Source organism: Chroicocephalus ridibundus, chromosome 9, assembly GCF_963924245.1.
Source record: "Chroicocephalus ridibundus chromosome 9, bChrRid1.1, whole genome shotgun sequence".
Classification (NCBI taxonomy): Eukaryota; Metazoa; Chordata; class Aves; order Charadriiformes; family Laridae; genus Chroicocephalus; species Chroicocephalus ridibundus.
Window position 1 is genome coordinate 22,794,951 of NC_086292.1, and position 13,352 is coordinate 22,808,302.

The window sequence follows — 13,352 nt, forward strand, 5'->3', positions numbered from 1 at the left end:
CCCGCTCCAACAGGTCCATGTCTTTCTGGGGGGCCCCAGAGCTGAAGGCAGCACTGCAGGGGGGTCTCCCCAGAGCGGAGCAGAGGGGCAGGTCCCCCCCCATCACCCTGCTGGCCACACTGCTGGGGATGCAGCCCAGGGTGTGGATGGCTTTCTGGGCTGTGAGTGCACATTTTTGGCTCACATTCAGCTTTTCATCCACCAGTACTCCAAGTCTCGGCAGGGCTGCTCTCCATCCCCTCATCCCCAGCCTGTGCTGACACCAGGGGCTGCCTGACCCAGGTGCAGGACCTGCTGTTAGGGTTGTCTGAGCAGAGCAGGGAAACCTTTGAAGAAATACAGCTTATTAATATCCAGTAGAGTGGGAGGTACCTCTGTGTGTTGCCCAAGGTGTGCCCATAGCCAGGGGCCTGCTGGTGTACGTAGCCGCTTGGTCTCTGCTGCATCTGTCTAACAGGATCCACCAGGGCAGGATTAGAGCTGGGGTGGGAATTCTGATAGGGCTGGCCAGAATAGGTAGGAGGTACCATTGTGCCTGACTGGGAGGGGTGCTGCTGAAGGCCAATGTGGGAGACATAAGGTGTATAACCCTGAAATGAAACAAAAAGCCTTTATCAGTCATGGGGTAAGGTGGTAAGGTGACAAAAGAGAATTTGGCGCACAGGACATCAGCCTCCTGCAAATACTGTCACAAGGCTGCTCATCTCTGGGATTCAGATTCATGCTGCCCAGTAAACGAGGAGTGAGAGGAGTCAAGATGTTTCAGGATTTAGCAGCGGAAACAAAGACGCTGCACTCTGCTGGAGCCAGATTCCAGTCTTACTTGAGGTCACTGCCACTTACCTGGGAGGGCTGCAGTGCTCCATAAGATGGGGTTGGAGCCATCTGGCGCACGGGCTGCTGTCCCATTATGCCTTGGCCCTGCTGGAAGGCAACAGAGAAACACTTTTTTCAGCATCTCCAAAAGGCCGGACACTGCTGCTCTCTTCTCTCTGCAGCTCCCACCAAAACAGACAAGTAGTTTCACTGCTAAACCTACGAGGCTGCTGCACGGCATGCATCTGCTAATGACTTCTGCCTCACCCTGGCTTGGGACAAATAGGCCACTAACAGCCCTACCAGCCCACAGCCAGGACGTCCCCCTCTCACAGCCCAACTGCCACCGATGCCCCAGTGCACCTCACTGACAGCCTCCACCAACTGTTAGTGACGTGGGCGCACAAAGCAGGTGGCAAACCCAGTGCCGCACCAGAGGAATAGGAACAGGAGATGAGGTCTTTCTGGGGCAGAAACAGAGAGAGGGTTGGAGAGTTCTGGCTAGAAGGGACAGCCCCAGCAAACAGCTTGGGCTTGCTGTACCGTGGGGTCCAGCAACAGCAAGAGCACAGCTCTGACTTACCAACTTTGCTTGAAGCTGCTGCCTCAGTATCTGGCCCTGGGACACTGGAGGCTGCTGTCTGTACACCGCCGGCTTGTAGGAGGGGTCAATGCCCATCATGCTCCCCATCCCTGGAGGCAACACACCACTATAGGGAGGACGACTCTGAACAAGTTTCCCCAGTGGCATGCGTACGGGTCTGTAGGATGTATCCAGGCGAGGGCCACCTGCAAGAGGAAGAGAAACAGGTTGACTAGTCACACGCTATTGCTGAGCCTTGTAGCTCCAGAATGACTGTTCATCACTGTATCTAGACGTGACAGGCAAAAATGGTAAAGTGTAAGGAACTGTGCAGGACCATCTCACAGAAGGGGTTCTTACAAGAGGTTCCCCAAAAAGGTGCAACTGCAATACAGTCACCTCTCCTGTGCACCTACCTGCTGGAAGAGGCTGATTCTGGGCATAGAGACCCACTGGTGATTGCCCATATGCCAGCCTCGACATAGTGCTTCCTGACTGGTGATGCAAGAGATCTGTAGGCATACCAACTCCATATGAAACCCCCCGGCTAGGGCCCAACACAAAATCCTGCAAGGAGAAAGGAGAAGTAAGAAAGATCAACGTGCACTGGGAATTCATGAACAGATGAAAAGTATGAAAGGGTTGCAAAGTCCACAGGAGGATGCCTGGGATGCTACCTGAGCTGGGCAGCCCCCTTCCCTCTCATCAGGGATTAAGAAAATATTTGCCCTGCCCCAGGCTAGAGAGAGCAGGATAAAGCTCCAGCACTCCCAGCTGAGAAGAAACACATCCTGTCTTCACCCATTACACCACTCTGGCTCCTCAGGAAGACTCAAGGGAGTGCTCTGTGACCACGAAGGGTGGATACAGGAGATCCATAGCTGTTGGGTAGTCAATTACCTCAGTTTTGCTGGCAGACTGGTTGCGTTTCTTGGTTTTGCTCTGTTTCTTCTTGCGTTCTTCAGTAGAGGTGGCAGGATTTGAGCTCGTTTTATCAGCCTTAGCTGGTTCAGCAGCTTTCTTCTCTGGCTCTAAAGCCACGGGTGTAGGAGGCTCTTCCTCTTCAGGGGGCAGCGGCAATGGCTCCAGGTAGTAACTGCGGGGCTTGGGTTTCAAGTGTGTGTGGTACAGAAGAAGCCTCTGCTGCTCCTCAAACCTAGACACCTTGCGATCCACCCGGACTGTCCCAAACCATCCCCAGGAGAGAGGGGCTGAGTGCTTTAAGCCCTCAAACAGATCCCAAGGGGAAATCTTCTGCTTTGTAGAGACTTGCAAACCCTTTAAAACAAAAGAGATAAGAACCTCCAAGTCCCTGTTGTTTCTCCTACGAGGGCACAGGAAACTCTATGCTTTCTTCAGGCTCTGTTCTACATGTTCCAGAAAACAGCCTGAGCCTTACTAGCGGTCCCTGCTCTTCCACATGGCAAAGCGGTCCTTTCTAAAGGCCTTCATCAACAACCTGCCAGTCTCCTTCATCCCATCTCTGCCAGTCTTCTGCACATTGGCACTGCCCAGTAACTCACGTGACAGGGATTATGGGTTCTCTTTATACTTTATATAGCCATGTACAAAACCAAAGTTTAAATAACTTCTCAGGCCATAGCAGCATGTATCGCGGAATCACGGAATCTTCAGAGTTGGAAGGGACCTCTAGAGATCATCTAGTCCAACTCCCCTGCTAGAGCAGGATTGCCTAAAGCACATCCCTCAGGGCTGCATCCAGGCGGGTCTTGAAAATCTCCAGAGAAGGGGACTCCACAACCTCCCTGGGCAGCCTGTTCCAGTGCTCTGTCACCCTCACTGTAAAGAAGTTTTTCCGTGTATTTGAACGGAACTTTCTATGTTCTAGCTTGTGCCCATTGCCCCTTGTCCTGTCACTGGGAACCACTGAAAAGAGCCTGGCTCCGTCCTCCTTAAACCCACCCTTTAGATACTTGTAAACATTAATCAGGTCCCCCCTCAACCTTCTCTTCTCCAGGCTAAAGAGTCCCAGCTCTTTCAGCCTTTCCTCATAAGGGAGGTGCTCCAGTCCCATAATCATCTTGGTTGCCCTACGCTGGACTCGCTCCAGTAGTTCCCTGTCCCTGTATCGCCAGACATTAACACACAGCTTTGCCCTTTCTGGACGTGGTTATGTGCCAGCTTGTCTGCATGCAGCCAGTCACTTCAAGCTCAGCAGGCTACAAGGCACTGCATATAGATGCCTCCCAAGCTGTGTAGACTCAAGGCATCAGAGGACAAGGTGACACCTGCACTCAGGAGCTGTGTGATACAGACTACAAAGCTTCACTTACCTCCTTCTTGAAGATGGAGTCAAATCCAGCTATTTTATTGCCTTTGGTGTCAATAAGGGATCCCTGAGGTTCACAGGTGATGACATCTCGGGTCTGCTTGGGAAGTGGCAGTAGCTGTCGCACCTTCTCCAGGCTGTCAGATTGCCGGTCCCCCAGCTCTTTCTGCACCAGGAGAATCGAGAAGACTTAAAGAATCGCTCAGGAAAAATCATCCAAAGCCCATCCTTGCCTCTTCTGGTGTCAACATCCATCCCTGCACTACCTGTCACTTTTGCATGCTTCAGCCCTACAGAGCCATTGGGAACAACCTCACTGCTTCATCTAAACAGCAGCAACAGGACAAGCACCATTCGTGATACACAGGTAAATCTGCATAGCTGGACAACCACGACACAGCACACACCGCTCTCCATACCAGGCCTAGCGTCCCTCACCCTGAGTTTCTTGACAAGATTCATGTATGCCCGCTTGTTCTCCTCCATGCTGCCCTGAGAAATGCTGGACATATCAGCAGCCAGGGTGCCGTTGATGAGAACACTCAGCATGTCCAACACGGTGGTGAAGAGCTCACTGTTGGTCAAAGCAGAAAGGTCAAAGTCACCTGAAAAGCAGATATAAAGCCTCTGCCATCATAGCAACACCAAACATTATTAGATTGCCGAGAATACTGCCTACAGTCAGAAGCGCCAAGCGCTCTTCAGACTAACCTCCCACACTAATCCTTCTTTTGCTTATACACCACAGGGTGTTCACACTTGAGTCAAGTGCAGTATCACAGATTAAGACTGGCCTCCTGTCTATCCATTCAACTTCTCCAAAAAGCAGGTCCGGACTCAGCTCTCCCCTGCTTATCTCTCTGCATCTTGAAAGCCAAATTTGCTCTGGATGTGTCAGAGTGCACTTGAATACTAGGATTGTAGGTTGCTCTTGCTAGGTTGTACCCTGCTATTACTCCGAAGTCTCTTTTGACTGTCACAGTATTTCTGACAGATTGTCTAGAGAGACAGCTAGCTCACATGAGAAGAGGGGCCATGCTAACGACTGCCTCCCTTGGGAAGCGTGCCACAAAGTTACTTGTTTGACTGCATGTCCACGGTGCCGCTGCTGATGATGTCCAGGAGAAGGACAGCCCATTCAGTTGTCTGCTGTGTACTGCGTTGCACTGTGTCAAACATTCCCCCCACCTGGCAGAGAAAAGTAGTTTATTCACAAGGACACCATGAAGAAACACTAAGATTTAGATGTGAGAAAGAAGCCTAAACCAGAGCAACTCCTACTGAGAGCTGCAGGAGACTGCAGTCAGCAGGACAAACCTCAGATGCAAGTTGTAGTGCTGGGGACTGCAAAAGCATTGAAATGGGAAGGCACATCTCCAAAACGGAGACCAAGGCGGTGGATTTCATCCTGGTGAAACAGAGCAAGGGAGTTTTTCCATGCACCCTGTCCCACTCAGGGCTCAAGACCTAGAAGCAGCACAAGTGCCTCTCCTACTTCCTTGCCTCAGGACACAAATAGCCCCTCCAGTGTGTTTGTGTGTGTGTTCAAAAAAAAGGAAAAACAGCAGATAACTCTTCACCCCATATGGTTAAGCGGTTTTTCTCCAACTGCTCACCAAATTCAGCCGTAGTTTCAGGGCCTCATGCATCAGCTGCTTGGCTTTGCAGTCATCTTGGTACTGATCTTCCCGCCAATTAGTAACGATCTAAGAAATTTAGAAGAGAGGACAGACCTCACAAGCTATCCACTGAAGCTTATCGAGAGCAGCTTGTACTGCCTATTATCCACCGATTCAGACACGGTCAGCTCAAGCACCCTATCCCAACCATGGTAAGATCTTTGCCTTATTGAGCATATAATCAGACAGATGACATGCCCAATAGCCTGCCTACTGGTGGAACAAGCCCTTGAGGAAAGTGAGGGGAGAAGCAAGAGACCTACCTGCTGGACCTGACTGTACAGAGAGGTAAGGAGGCCCTCCCGCTGCTCATCCTGTCCTTTCAGGCACGTTAACACCAGTGACAGAAATGGCTGCTGGCTCAGGAGGGACATGCTGCAGAGAGAACGAAGATGGAGCTATACTGCCAGGCTGGAGGATCAGCACAGCAAGCATTGCCTGCCTTTTCCCCAGGACTAACCTCTTCTGCTTCTGGCGGTCCCGTTCTTTGCGGGACGATGACCCCAGATGTTGTCCTTTCTCCAGTTCTTCTCCAGCAGCTTTCAGCACATGGCCCTGCACTGATGTTGGAAGCTTGGCAATCAGAGGGGCCACCAGCCACACTCCTGATCTCTCCAGGGAGCTAAGACAACACAGGGCAGAAAAGCAGTTTGCAATCCAACCTATGATTCAGATTCATCTACAAGGCAGCTGCATGCTGGGACTACACCTACCTGAGGATGGGTTTGGATTTGTTGCTGGCAGGTGCAGCACTTGCCGAGCTACTGATATTGTTGACTCCATTGCCAGCAGAGCTAGCAGAGCTGGTCTCTGCTGACTGCTGGAACACCTCAATGGTGGCCTTGGCTATATTTTCTAACAAGGAATTCATCTCCTGGAGATAGGGAAGAAAAGACAGCCAAGTTCTTCTCTGAGAGCACCCACCGTCAGGGCTCATACATTTCAACACAACTCAGTACAAACCCAGTTTGCCAACTTCCTCACGGCTGCTGCTCTTTGGGCCTCAGACTCATCACATCCTTCTGGTGCACGGCTTTCACAGGCCTGACACCCTGCTTATTTACTCTCTCCATAGTCCAACTTCTGCCAGGCCACCTCCCCACCACCTCACAAGCAGCCACTTCAACACCGGCAACAAACATCCCTGTACAGTCCCTCTGAGCAGAAACTCACATTGTTTGCTGTCTGCTTAATCATGAGCTGTAGCTCCAGCGAGGACTGCCTCATGGTCCACTGGTCCAGATTCTGCAACACATGCACACATACTTCATACGAGTCCTTATCTCAGTTCAAACTACATCGACCCACACCCTCAGCTGCCATGAGAATGAGTATCAAACCCCTCAGAGGGCTGTATTTTGGACAGCCCCGCTCTAACGCTTCATTAAGCAATTACTAGGATGCTCTTAGATTCTGTCAGGAGCCTGCACCTGTAAGATGCGTTTAATCCTCTGCCGCTGAGGATTTTCTCCTTCCTCATTGTCCAGCAGCCGATGTGGATAACAAATCAGCTGCATCAGCCTCTGGGCTTGTGTGCTGCTCAGGACAGGATCCTGCAAGTCATTGCTGTCTTCACAGAGGGACTTCAGACATCGTTCACCTACCCACTCCTGCAAGACAAAGGCAGAGTCAGCACAGCCAAACTGATGTCCGATTCTAAACTAGTGCCCCTGCTTTTAATCTCAGAGAGACGCAGGGAACACATCAAACTCAAAAATCCCCCACCTTATTCATATACAGTTATGGCTGATAATTGTTTCTCTTCATGAACTGTACTATCCTGATTCAGCAGGCATCAAGCACAGCACAGCAATCACAACAGAGGAAACCTCAACTTTGACAAGTCAGCAGTGGTGAAACACAGTAGCTACTGTTTCTTTTGATAAAATATTGGTATGATTTAATAGTACACAGTCACTGCCATGCTCAGGCTCCATGAACGATGCCGCTTGGGCTCAAAAGATCAGAAGGGATCACTTAAAATTATTTGGTCTATTTCCTGCACAACAAAGCCCTAGAGCTGTCCTAAATTAAATAACTCAGGGCTGCAGCTAAGACTAAAAACTAGAACACGTCTTAAGGAAAAGCACACCCCTTAATTCTCAAATAGGGATGGAAAATACACTGCCATCCTTAGTAAAAAAACAATTACTTTACTTCTCAAAGCCTGGAAGGGGAAACAACTGACTGCACGCGAGCCATTTATAAAGTCACAAATCATGAGGAGAAGGGAGACAGAAAACTACCACTGCCAACCTCACAGTTTCAGGTGGTGGTGCCTAAATGCGTGATAATAATAAAGGTAGCAGTTTCCAAAACAAACATGAGGTAGGTCCTTCTTCACACAATTTACAGTTAACTTGTAGAATTCATTACTGCAAGATTTTTTCATATCAAGAATTAATTAGGCAAATTCATGAAATTAAAATCTACAGAGGACTGCTATATAAGCACTTCTGTAGCTGCAGAGCAAGTCTGATCAGAGAATTCTTCCACTGAGAAATGACAACCAGAAAAGAGGGGAGGATCCAGTTCACAAAGCACAGGGGCTGGGAACAGTTCCTCTCAGCAGCAGACCACATCTAAGCACTAAGTAGAGCATAAAGATCAGAAAGGCCAGACCTCTGGTTTGAAATCCTGGTGAAACCACAGCCTAGATCTTCAACTTCATCCCAGATGAAGTTTCTACTTTGACAATACACGTGATCTGGTGATATCTCCCATGCCTACTGCATTTCTCCCCTTCAGTGTTGCTACATCGTAATCTCTTGAAGCTTCTCTTCCTTAGGTACACAACATGCCTATCCTTGGGAAGACACTTTTTGTCACTTGCTCAGCTTCCTACAAGAATTCAGATACATCTCTGATCCGCTTTATTGGTATAATCTCACAAATATGTATGAAGTCAACTACAATCTTCAACCTTGAGAGACTTCTAGTCTCTCTCTCTGCAACATTTCCTTACAAAACAGCCACTGCCACAGGCTCCGTATTACTGAAGCAGAGCCCCTCATCTGCCTCTTCACAAGAGAGCACTAAGAACACATTTTCCAAGAACTACGGACAACTCCACCATCCCAATCATCAGATTCAGGTTAGCACCCTTGACTCAAGCCTCCCTCTTTGTTCCCACTGTGGCTTATCACAGCTCTTAAAAATTAACCTTTTCAAAAGGCCAGTCACAATTACTTTTATTACTTTAAACAGGCTAAAGGGCAGACCAGCAACTATGTCATAATCATTGCCACCTAAGAAAGCTTTAACTTAAATAATCCGCTCCTTTTCCCCACCCCGTCATGATGAAGTCTATTATATAATGTACACCTGAATACAAGATGCAACATCTTCTGAGTTTGAGAAATCACAACTTACAGGCTCAAGGCATTCTACAGACATTTTATAATTGATAGTGCAAGTTCTGCAGCACCCACCACTCACATTGGAGGTGTTAACATTAAACACATAATTTTACCAGCCCTTCACAGCTGCAGGAACCCTGCAGAAGCTCTGGCCCAATTTGGTGGTACTCACTAGGGTCTACTGAATGCTCACTCCTACATAACCAGTGCTGCCAACAATTGGTATAAGCAGTGATACCTGACCCTCCTACTCCCTCCTGTACACACACACACACTTTCTACCGTTAGTCCTTTCTACGTAGACTGGGACCAGCAAGGGAATATCTACTTCTGTTAAGTTTCAGTAACACCAAGTACATTGAATTTATGCTTGTAAATAGGTGGCTCCAATTCTTCTTTGGTAGCCCAGTAACATTGCTATATAGTGAGCCAACTAACAAACGGCAGCGTCACAAAGCATGAAGACAACATAGCACTAATGTGTTGTGTCTACACATTAGCAATACAGAAAGAATACAGGTTCAAACTGTAACTCTGCATCTTTCCAGCTGACAGAATAAATTTGCAACTAAGGCTAAGGACACCCTTCAACACTCATTTTCATACAGTAGCAGTTACAGCAACTCCACTCTGCAACCAAGCACCTTATTAGCCAGGTTTCAGCTCCTCAGATGTTCATTTTCCACAAAGGAACAGAAATACTGGTGCTGTCAGATTAGGCTAAGCAAAAGATTTTTGTTGTTGTTCCTTTAATTAACTAAACAGGGCACTGCAAAGCCCAGGGATACATTAACAGCCTAGCTGCACGCAACACTTAAGCTGCGTTCTGAAAGGCACCATTTATCACTTCAACAAGCTGTCTTTCTCATGCTTATCTTCTTTGCCTCCAGCACACATCTCAGCAAACCACTCCCCAAACTCGCTTCCTTGGACATGAGCCCTGTGCTGCTGCCAAAGCAAAGGGGATGTGCAGTCCCTGCATACTGCAACACCTAATTCTTGTCAACCGTTTGCCGCTCTGTTTTTTTTCTTTTTTCTTTTCTTCTAATGGCGAGCAATCCATAGCGCCATCACGTGGCAGAACCATCGCAGGTTCTTCACTGATGTTTCAAAGAACTACCTGCCAAACCCAATCTGCAGAAAGTCACCTGGGATATATCTGTCTGCAGAAGGGATAAGGACAAACCTAGATGGGACAGACTCACCTGTTGACATATACTCCTTAGTACATACTTGGCATAAATATCCAAGCTAGCCGTTTCTACAGTTACCACCCGACCACCAGCTTTCCTGGTGCCCAGCTCATCATCCATGAGATCATCGACACCTCCAGGGTGGGAAAAGCCAGAGCCCTTCAGTTCTGCATCTCCTACAAGAAAAGCACATGTGTCACTTAATCATCAATGCTAAACCCAAAGCCTGACCCACAAAACACCCTGAGCTTTTGTAAACTCTCTCTGTGATCAGTGATCTCTGCAGCTAAGAGATATGAAGCACGTTCACAGCTCAACCAAAGAGCTTCAGACAAGCCACATACCCAACCAAAACAGACCTCCTCTGGCCTTCTGTCCAGCCAACACATGCAATATAGTGCCCTTCTCCCAACCCCTCCAAAAACACATTCTTACAGGTCGAGGCTAACACAGGTACACACCCAGAACAAAGACAGCCTTCAGCACTGCAAAGACCGCTCCATCCACAATACGATTCTGGGAAGCTGCCAGTAAGTGTCGGTCACACGAAGAGCGGATTCCCACCGTGGGTTTGTCTGCAAAGAGGACAACGGGGAAGGGCAATACCCAGCAAGAAAGGCGCAGGCTCCAGAGCTGCGTGAATTACATGCCAGCCAGTACCGCAGAATCCAGCTCAGAGAATCCCAAGGCTTTTCCCAACCGTAACATGGGCTCTGTTTAATTAAGTTTTGCAAAGTGTAGCGCCAATCACACTGTGACAACTGAACCATGAAATCCAACTGGGGAGCAGTGCCTGTGTCATGAACGCCAAGCTCCAACAGTACCCTACCCTAGACTACCGTCTAACCCTCTACGTCTCTAAACCTAGGCTATCAGGATACTGATGAGGAGCCAAGAACAGAGCTTCCTGGGCTGTTTCCACCATCAGACCAAAAAGGGAGCGCTGTAAAATAGCAGCTTCTGGCACCATGTTAAGAGGCTACACAAAGCTTTAGACATAAAAAAAAAAAAAGTAGTGATCATTATTTTAATGGCTTAGTGACGGCACGGCCACCTCTACTGGCTGGTTTTCCTGCCTCCAAGGGCCTCCTCCCCAACATGCCTGGCTACCACGGAGTGACATAAATGGAAGGATATTGTTCTTTGTCCTCTGCAGAAAGCAGTGTATCAGGCTTTGCCTGCTTTATTCAAAGCAAACAGGTCATAATCTCTAATCATAGGGTCCAGTATCTCTTTTCTTGAGGTGCAAGAGCCTCAGTATTTTCACAATAAAGAAAGGCTCTACTGTCATTCACTTACTGCCATCTTGCTGGCATGGGTTCAGCTGCGGAGTCTTAAACAGATGGAGTAAAATCCGGCAGGTCAGACGTGCTCCTGGTTCCGAGTCCTGTTCACTGCAGGCTATGTAAAGAAAACAGTCAACTGAGATTTCTTAAGTGCTGGGACAGCTGACTCTCAATCCAAAAGCTATTCACAGTGCACTGCCCTGGAGCAGACAGTTGAGAAGCTGCAGCAGCCTTATTGTATTTACAAATATGGTGCATGTGCAGTAATTAACATGCAAGTGAGCATATCCATCCTCAGTGACATGCACTGCATTCTGCTCGCTCCATCTTCCCAACTTCACCCTTTCAGAGTCTGGATGCTGCAATCCCCAGAGCAAAGTTAGGTACACTGGTGGCAGAGTAACGGCAGAGTGACCCAGGCACTGCAGGCCCAACTGGTCAGCTGGCTGCTCTAGAGAAAATGCTGAGCTGAACCATATCAGCAGCAGGTGGTGTACTGCTGGAGTTCAGAGCTGAGTACACTGGTCAGACAGCGTAGCTGGTAACACCTCTCTGTGCTTATTTCAGCTTGCATACAAACTCCAGAGAGCGAGACACTGAAAAGCCTCAGCACAACCAGTTTTTGATAGAAACCACAAGGCCAGAAACTCTCTGAAGCAAAACAATCAATTCTTAAGTACCATACTATAACAGAAGTATTGGAGGCGTGTTTCACAACTATGCGGTTCATAAAGTATCCATTAAGCACAGGCCTTTGAGCCAGAACTGAGACTAAGCCCAGCTTTCTGCAGGGATGCACTTACCAGCATTGAGAAGTGAGGGGATAGCAGCACAGCGAATCAGGTCCTCCAGCAGCAAGCACTGCCGGGCAATGAGAATGGCAACAAAGGTAGCCAAGGAATCATGGAAAGATAAGTCACTGACCTGGAAGAGAGGAGATCAGCCAGTGATCACAACAGCCTCTGCCTCATTCCCTCTGTCAGCAATTCCTCAGCTTGCCTAGGAGCTGGGAGGGGGTAGAAGGGCCCACAACCCCAGGTCAATGTCCATGAACAGCCCAGGCTGCAACAAACACCAAAAGGTAGCCCCGGCATTCAAAGCCTGTCCCCTGTCCTCAGAAGACAAAGCCTCCATCCCTTGTTCATTTCTGCCTTCTCCCAAAGGATCCCTCCACTCCTGCTTCAATTCCTTTTCCCCTTTTGAATGTTTGCACTTGCATCAACATTGCAGAGGAGATCATTGAAGCCACAGGTCCCATTATTGGAGGAACAGCACAAAGCTTTGAGCACACCCAGCCACTCGGCGCTTAGAGACTTGCAGTAGCCAGTTAGCTCAGCACACAGGATAGCAATGTCGTTCACCCTGTTAAACAAATAACGACAAAAGCAGAGGGTCAGCTTTGCTACTCACGCACAGCATCAGGCCATTGATTCTCTAAGGGACCCCAGCCTTTGCTCCTTCTTCCTCATACCTCAACACAGCCAAGGAATGGCAACTGGCTTTCTTATCCTCACCTAAAGATATTACTGTCTCAGTAGAACCATGAAAGCTCTGCCTCTCACCTGTCTGGATCGTGGTGTCCCACACACACGTGCATAAGTGCATTACAGACAAAACTGTAGCGGTTGGCTGGATTTTCATTGAGGCTCTTGCCCAGGTTGGTGTATGTAAAGTTATGTGCAGATGGATTTTCAATAGTGTCAATCATGAACTCCGGTTCCCATAGCATGTTGGAGTCAGAAGGCTCAACGTTGCAGTAGATTGTGTTCTTCACCTTGGAGCAGAAGTCACTAAACAGGACAGGAAAGAGAGATTAGGAAAACAAAAAACTAAGCTTCCACTGAACTCTGATAAGGAAAGCAATCATGTGCAAGACAAGCCCTCCCTGGGCAAGAACAGGTGAAAACTCAAGATCACTGTGTACAGAGACTCTCCCAAAAGAGTGAAGCCGATTCTTTGTTGTGGAAGCACCTGGAAGTTACCCATGGGCTCAGCGAAGACCCGTGGGAATGGCTAGTCCAGGTCAGATTGGGGGGGAACACCAGCTGTCGGAACAGTCGATGCCCAGAGAGGAGTTTAAGAGCAAGGCAGGTACGTGGCAATACTGTTCCAGCATCCTTCCCCATCCTGCTGCAACTTAGGGCTC

General features: G+C 48.6%; 1 protein-coding gene across 2 annotated transcripts in view; it reads right to left on the bottom strand.

Moving 5' to 3' along the window:
- Positions 1-13,352, bottom strand: part of MED12 (mediator complex subunit 12) — a 39,091-nt gene that overhangs the window by 7,479 nt on the left and 18,260 nt on the right. For both annotated transcript variants that reach the window (XM_063345707.1, XM_063345708.1), the window contains exons 21-40: positions 12,769-12,996; positions 12,424-12,568; positions 12,010-12,130; positions 11,220-11,321; positions 10,382-10,495; positions 9,933-10,096; positions 6,799-6,978; positions 6,542-6,613; positions 6,082-6,242; positions 5,829-5,990; positions 5,632-5,743; positions 5,306-5,395; positions 4,768-4,877; positions 4,128-4,263; positions 3,694-3,855; positions 2,300-2,677; positions 1,816-1,966; positions 1,400-1,605; positions 844-924; positions 373-590 (exon numbers count right to left, since the gene is read on the bottom strand). In XM_063345707.1, coding sequence (XP_063201777.1) covers positions 373-590; positions 844-924; positions 1,400-1,605; positions 1,816-1,966; positions 2,300-2,677; positions 3,694-3,855; positions 4,128-4,263; positions 4,768-4,877; positions 5,306-5,395; positions 5,632-5,743; positions 5,829-5,990; positions 6,082-6,242; positions 6,542-6,613; positions 6,799-6,978; positions 9,933-10,096; positions 10,382-10,495; positions 11,220-11,321; positions 12,010-12,130; positions 12,424-12,568; positions 12,769-12,996 — 3,093 coding nt within the window. The remainder of the gene's footprint in view (positions 1-372; positions 591-843; positions 925-1,399; positions 1,606-1,815; positions 1,967-2,299; positions 2,678-3,693; positions 3,856-4,127; positions 4,264-4,767; positions 4,878-5,305; positions 5,396-5,631; positions 5,744-5,828; positions 5,991-6,081; positions 6,243-6,541; positions 6,614-6,798; positions 6,979-9,932; positions 10,097-10,381; positions 10,496-11,219; positions 11,322-12,009; positions 12,131-12,423; positions 12,569-12,768; positions 12,997-13,352) is intronic.